The following is a 6759-nucleotide window of genomic DNA, read 5'->3' on the forward strand; positions in this document are numbered from 1 at the left end:
TTATTTGCAATTGCAGTTCACGATGATGTGATGTGATGGCGGGAGGTGGTGGTTATTTAATTCTATCGAGAATAATGTTGAAGAAGTTTCAAACTCTCGCTCACGACTGTTGCAATAGCACAGCAGCCATATTGCAAAGAATTTGGGCCTCTTCCTTACTTCCTTCACAGGTGTGTTACCAATGATACAAATTAAGGCTCTGTTCCATTTAGTGTAGCACAGTAGCACTGGTTCCCAAACTCCCCCATAACTCAAAGCGTACAAAAGGAACCAAATACCATTTTATAAGGGTCCCTGGACCACACTTTGAGACCCACTGGTGTAGCAGCAGAGTGTTTCCAGTGAACATGCACAATATCAGCAGCCTGACTCCGTTTGACCAGAATGGAACGCAGCCTTCATTAGTAGCATTGGTAACACACCTTGATTGATTGATGTACTTTATTTAGTAAGACATGAGAACAACAGTACATGGAAGTACAAATTCACAATACAAGGTCTACTAAACTGGAAGACTCATAAAAGCACTGAGCTTGTTTCAAATGAGTTCCCCAGCATGCACACAAATCATGATGACATATAAGAGACAGACAGATATACACAACTACTATAGAATGTCATACAATCAGTTTACAGGTTACTGGTATGAAGAGTGAGAAATATGTACAAAAGGAGAAGGAGAGAGGGGGGGGGTAGGGGGGTAGGTTAGGTTAGGACTTAGACAGGGGCCATTTTCCAATTGCAGCCTCCTGAAGGTGTATCTTTAGGGCTGTTTTGAAAGAGAGTAGGGTTTTACACTCCTTTACTCCTTTTGGTAGGGCGTTCCACATTTTTGATGAATAGCATGAGAACGAGTTACTTCCCTTTGTTGAACCTGTGAAGGAAGTAAAGAAGAGGCCCGGTTTCTTTACAGTATATGGCTGCTGCGCATAGAGCCCATTTCGCGAATCTCCTGTAAATGCTAAACTGCGCCCTCCGGCTAAACGGATTTCGTGAGAGTCACCGATGCTGGTGTAACACTGACACTCGGCTCGCTGATTGGCTGAAAATGACATCACATCCAAAATGCGACTATTCTTAGCTTCCAGAAACAGCATTACCTCATCCCTATATCCCCCTGGAGCAGGTATAAGACAGACAACAACACAACGGCATTCGCAGAGACTCGAGGACGAGGCAAGAGGAAACGATAGACGCACGTTAGTTGTTCGTTTATAGTTCGATTTATTTATTTGTTTAATGTTCTGCAAAAACGACTTTCTCCACGATCTGAATTCTTGGACGGGATTATAGTGACATTTTGCACCGAGCCGCTGCAGTGATCTAACCGATATAACGTTGGCCGAGGTAGTCTCGTGTGAGCAGTGCATATCTGCAGTTTTGAAGGAAATTTAAAAAATAATTTAAAAAGAAATCCTCACTGTAAGTATTGAATCCAAAATATTTTGTCACTATTAGATTACTTATTTTTAAGCTACTTGGTATGCATGTTGATATAGAATGCAAACTGCATGACAATAAGGGCTTCTGCAGCAACCACTTCAACAATCATTACACTTGCAGTAGTCGTTATTACATATTAGTAAACCATGTTGTTTCAGCAATGTTATTCGATGCAATTGCAAAAGTAATATTCAATGTGACTATTTTTATTTTTCATTCGTAAAAACAATATAAAAGTTAAATTATATGTTGAGTTTTATGGAAAATGTAATTAAAATGAGTTTCCTGCAATTAATCTAAATACAACTTCATGTTTTCTGCATCAGATATAGAGATGGTCTTCTACAGAGAGAGAGACAATGAGCGGCCACCGCTGTCCCTCATCCTGCCCCATCTTTACCTGGGTGCTGAGACTGACGTTACTCAGGTAATAATGGTGTTCTTCTGGTCAGCCTCTGAGATTTTCCCTTACAAATTGTGCTAAAACACATCTAGGACTGGACATACCTAGTACCCTGCTCTGTTTTTGCAAAGGCATTCCTGAAGAACCCTTGCTGCAAAACCAAATATGCATCCCTCTGCAAACTCAAAACAATGACGTCTTCTCTCTCCCCCCTCCCCCCTCCCCTCTTGTCTCACTGGATAATACAGGATGGTCTCAGTGCAAGAGGGATCTCGTATGTGCTGAGTGTGAGCCGCTGCAGCCCGCAGCCCACGTTCCTGCCCTGCTCCCAGTACCTACGCATCCCCATTGACGACTCCCATCGAGACGACCTGCTGCCCTGGATCCCCCAGGCGCTGGGCTTCATCGGTGAGGATGATGCCAGACTTGCATTATTCGCTGCACGGCAGACCACTGGAATAGCTGTGGATCCTGCATGCTTTAGTGAACATTATTCCAACAATCAAAGACGTTTTCCTAATGTACACGCCCTTTGTTGAAACATATGTTGTTAGTAGAGTGCTTTCAAAAGAGGCCATCCCTATTTTGGGCATGCCGTTATAGGCAATTTAAAAAAAAAGTTGGAATAAATTGCAAAAGTAGCAGATGCTATTTTCACAACACCATCGTATGACAAAATATAAAATAGGGCAAGTGGTTAATGAGAGTGTTGCACAATTTAGCATATGCTGTTTGGTTTTGAACTGCAAGACTGACCTAAATTCTGTCTCTCTCTCCTGCTCTTTCCATTGCTCTCGATCTATGCTCAGATGGCGCCATGTCTTCAGGGTGTTCAGTCTTAGTTCATTGCGCGGCAGGCATCTCTCGTTCCCCTGCTCTGGCTGTGGCTTACATCATGTATAGCTTGGGGATGGACCTCGATCATGCCTACAGGTGGGTTTTCATTCTTATGTTTGTGACATCGTAGTAGAATAGCAGCATTCATATTCCTATTTAATTCCTAAACTAGAAGCTATCCTCACTGTAGTCTTGACCTCTTGTTGTATTTCCCTCTTGAAGGTTTGTGAAAGACCGCCGGCCCTCGATTTCCCCGAACTTCAACTTCCTTGGGCAGCTGCAGCTCTTCCAGGGCACCTTGAATCGGAAGAGCTCAGACTGCAACCCAGATGCCCAGCCAATCACATCTGTGGAGACCAATGACAATGACAGCTATAGATGCACTAGTCCGCTGTCAGCAAATCAGAGCATGAGTAACAACATGAGTTACCAGGGCACCCACATTACCAATGACTTAATCGAGGCCACCAGAGTTCACAGTGAGAATTCATGCAACACAGAGAAAGCAGAGCAGAACTATTTCCGTTCAGCTGAAAACGAGAACACTCCGAGTTTTACAGGAAACATGCAGCAAGAACGGAGGAACGCGTCGCCGTTGACGCTGTCGCTCTCTGGAAAACTCAGGACTCTCAACCTAACGCTGAACCTGAACCAGCACCAAAGAGAAGTCCAGATGCCGTGTGAGTCTCCTCCAGCCCTCAGTCCCTGTGAGCCAGCTAAACCAGAACCAAAGCCCAATCAGCTGCAAATCCCAACAGGCTTTGCTTCTCTGTCAGACAAACGCAAGAGCCTCACCCTCTCCCTGTCTCCGCTGGGAAACGCCCCCACTCCTGACTACCATCCGAAACCCCTGCAGAGCAACAACACCCGGCGGACAGCGTGCACTGCTATTCCCAAAACTGTCCACAAGAGGGAGATGGGAGCTGTGCACGAGGCAACGAGGCTGAGTACCGAGCATTCAGCAGCAGTCAGCTCCCCTGCACAGACAGCGCCAAAGCGAAGGGATCGGAGCTCCTCACGCACCAAGTATGCCCAAAGCAGAGGGAAGGGGGAGAGAGAGGGAAGGGCCCAGGGGAAGAAAAACAGCTGCCCTCATAACACGGGAAAGAAGGGGGAGCCCAGCGCAGCCCGAAAGATAGTCAGGGACATGAGCAGGGGGAAAGCGGACAGACAGCGCAGTGCCATAGTAGACCAACAGCCCTCGACGGACACCAAGCCGGCTCCTTCTGTTACGGCAGAGTCAGAGGAGACCTCACCGGAGGAGCAGGGCCTCCTGTCTCCGCTCAATCTGACCTTCAACAAGCTGCTGGGCTGGGGGGAGAGGATGATGCTTGGTGTGCTGTTCGCCCCCCGCATCAAAATGGGACAGGCCGCCCTACCTTACAGATGCTGATTGGGGCGGGGACCACTGATAAGAACTGAAATGTTTGGGTGGGGGGGGGGGGGGGCAGAGAGTGAGAATAGTGTGGGGAACACGTGTGTGTTCGTGTGTGCACGTTTGCTATTGAGATTTAACCACTTAAACCCTATATACTTTGTTGATCGGTGTCCCCCTGGGATCTATACTTGGTCCCCTCCTTTTTTCCTTCTACACAAAATCTCTTAGCCGGAAGCAGCCAATCTACAACTTCACAGTGAGCTGTAGATCAACTATTTTCTGGTATTGTTCGCCTATTATGACATGCCCACAATAGGGATGCTAGGGTTCATGTGGCTAAACAAAACGTGGGGTACTCTTTTTCAGGATGTAATTGTATGTGTGTGTGCGTGCGTGCGCGGCCGTGTCCTATCAGGGGAATGAAATTGCATGTCTAATATCTGTTTGTCTGATTTCTTTTTTTTTGGTAGCTGTTGAAGGAATGCTTCATCTAATGCCTATTTATTTATTATCAACCTTACCTGAGAAAGAACTGTACTCGTGCATTTTATGACGGTGGACAGTGTCTTCCTATCATTATGGAATAATAGTCTATCATCTTGATTTCCTATTTATTGACTGACAATGTGTTTGAATTTGTTTTGTTATTTATGAAATGCCAATATTTTGAGGATGGTATTTTGGCACTATGGCTTGTAATGAAATCAGTGTTGATTAAAGATGACATATTTTAATCTGCCAGCGCCTTGGTCTTTTTACCTTTTTCACTCTCTAACTTGCTCTGGTTATCAGTTCCACCAGGGGGCACTGTGATTAATGGGATTCATCCACTTGTAGTTGATTCAGAACAGAGGGATTGAAGACCCCCGGGAAACCCCCCAAGGACCCATGGGGGTCCCCAGCAAAATCAGTTGATATCGCATCAAAATCAGTTTTAACCACTTTGCCTCTATAGTCTATATATACATAGATCTGCTATTTTTTAAAGAATCTTCAAAAAGAATTGGACAAAGTGTGGAATATTTTTGATTTTTTTTTTAAACGTATTAAAACAAATCTTGTATGGGGGACCTTGACAGTTTGTTTGATATCCACAATGCCCAAGACACAAATGAAAACAAGGAGGGAAAGATTAAACTATTTAAGTTCAAATGCCTTTATTTAATGGCTTGTCAAATATGAGCCAGCTCGTTTGACCAGAGGTCTTTCAACAGGGCATAAGATTGCCTTGGACATTAAGATTAAAGATTCTTTAATGTTACATCCCATTATAAAAGTATAAGAGAGTAACATTATTGGGTTTTAACTGCTTGACAACAACTTGCAGCAACAGGAAAAACACCAAAAATAGCAATAAAATAATAATAGAAACAGGAAATAAGTGCTAAAATACAGAACAGGATATAATTTATATACTCAGGCAGGTCACATACAATACGTCTCTGAGATGTGTGTATATATCGTACATGCATCATGTACGATATATATATATATATATATATATATTGTATACATACATGAATACAGTCACAGTATACTTGCGTGTGTGTATGTTTATATGTACAATTATAAACAAAGTGTTGGGTGTCTGTGGGATTTGTTTAAATAATGTGTGTGTGTGTGTGTGTGTGTGTGTGTGTGTGTGTGTGTGTGTGTGTGTGTGTGTGTGTGTGTGTGTGTGTGTGTGTGTGTGTGTGTGTGTGTGTGTGTGTGTGTGTGTGTGTGTGTGTGTGTGTGTGTGTGTGTGTGTGTGTGTGACAGGGGCAGACAGGCAACAGGCCATAAGTGTCCATTGTTCATAAGCCTGGTGGAAAACGTTGTCTTGGAGCCTGCTGGTTCCAGGCCTTGAGGTTGCAGCACCTCTTGCCAGACGGTAGCAGCTGAAACAGTCTATAATTGGGGTGGCTGGGGTCTCACTCAAGAGTCTAAGTTTTTCTTCACAGGAGTTGTCTTATCTCATTTTCATTACAAGTGAATATGGTTCGCGTTTTCAATGAGTACCTAACAAATGTTTAATTTCCTCTTATTAACAAGAGCACCAGTTTTGTCTTTCATAAAGGAGTGGTTATGTTCTAAACACAACATTTGTTCTGTTGGTGATATGTAGCATGGCTAGTGGGCATAGGGAATAGCCAGCAGGGCCGGTTGTGATTGGCTAGTTGGTTGTCAGGGAGACAACATTGTCCAATATAATACTTAATCTACTCTGTACACATTCAGCAGCTATGACAGGGGTAGTATATTTTTCTAGCATATTATTGTGCAAGCTTTGGCGGTGTAACTATTCATTTCAACATTAACTATGGTTTAATGCACCAACTCGCTCTAGTGAATAGTTCTTCAGGTACCTCGTGCCAGCTATATCTGACCTGGGAAAGATTGCTTTCAGTATTGGTGCACCAGATTCCTGGAACCTCTTGCAACATGACCTTAAACTGAATACCCTGGTACCTATTGGCCATTTTAGGAATTTACGGTACTCAATAACCATTAATTTGATTGATTGATTGATTGAATACTTTATTAACAAGTTTGTTAACAGTACATGTAGTACAGTCAAAGGGTTATGCTAAAATGATAACACAAAAAGCCCCACAGGGCTTGTTTCCATTGTGGTACATTGTACCCAATTCATCAGTAATACATATGATACATACAATACAATACAATACATATTGATAGAAAACTCAGTAGCATC

The 6759-nt window shown here is 43.4% G+C and overlaps 1 protein-coding gene across 1 annotated transcript; it reads left to right on the forward strand.

Annotated features, from left to right (window-relative positions):
• Nucleotides 1–1172: 1172 nt before the first annotated feature.
• LOC311055655 (uncharacterized protein) lies at nt 1173–4775 on the forward strand. Its single transcript, XM_084071911.1, has 5 exons — nt 1173–1422; nt 1770–1870; nt 2095–2254; nt 2656–2779; nt 2906–4775. The coding sequence occupies exons 2-5, from the start codon at nt 1778–1780 to the stop codon at nt 4074–4076; spliced, it is 1548 nt and encodes a 515-aa protein (XP_083928037.1). The 5' UTR covers nt 1173–1422; nt 1770–1777; the 3' UTR covers nt 4077–4775.
• Nucleotides 4776–6759: the final 1984 nt, after the last annotated feature.

The sequence above is a fragment of the Gymnoscopelus microlampas genome, assembly GCF_963454915.1.
Source record: "Gymnoscopelus microlampas genome assembly, chromosome: 11".
Taxonomy (NCBI): Eukaryota; Metazoa; Chordata; class Actinopteri; order Myctophiformes; family Myctophidae; genus Gymnoscopelus; species Gymnoscopelus microlampas.

Bases quoted from the DNA above. Each gene is read 5' to 3' on its own strand.
- LOC311055655 (XM_084071911.1), top strand. From the start codon at position 1,778: ATGGTCTTCTACAGAGAGAGAGACAATGAGCGGCCACCGCTGTCCCTC. The intron at 1,871-2,094 runs GTAATAATGGTG...TGGATAATACAG, and splicing joins CTGAGACTGACGTTACTCAG to GATGGTCTCAGTGCAAGAGG. The intron at 2,780-2,905 runs GTGGGTTTTCAT...TCCCTCTTGAAG, and splicing joins GACCTCGATCATGCCTACAG to GTTTGTGAAAGACCGCCGGC.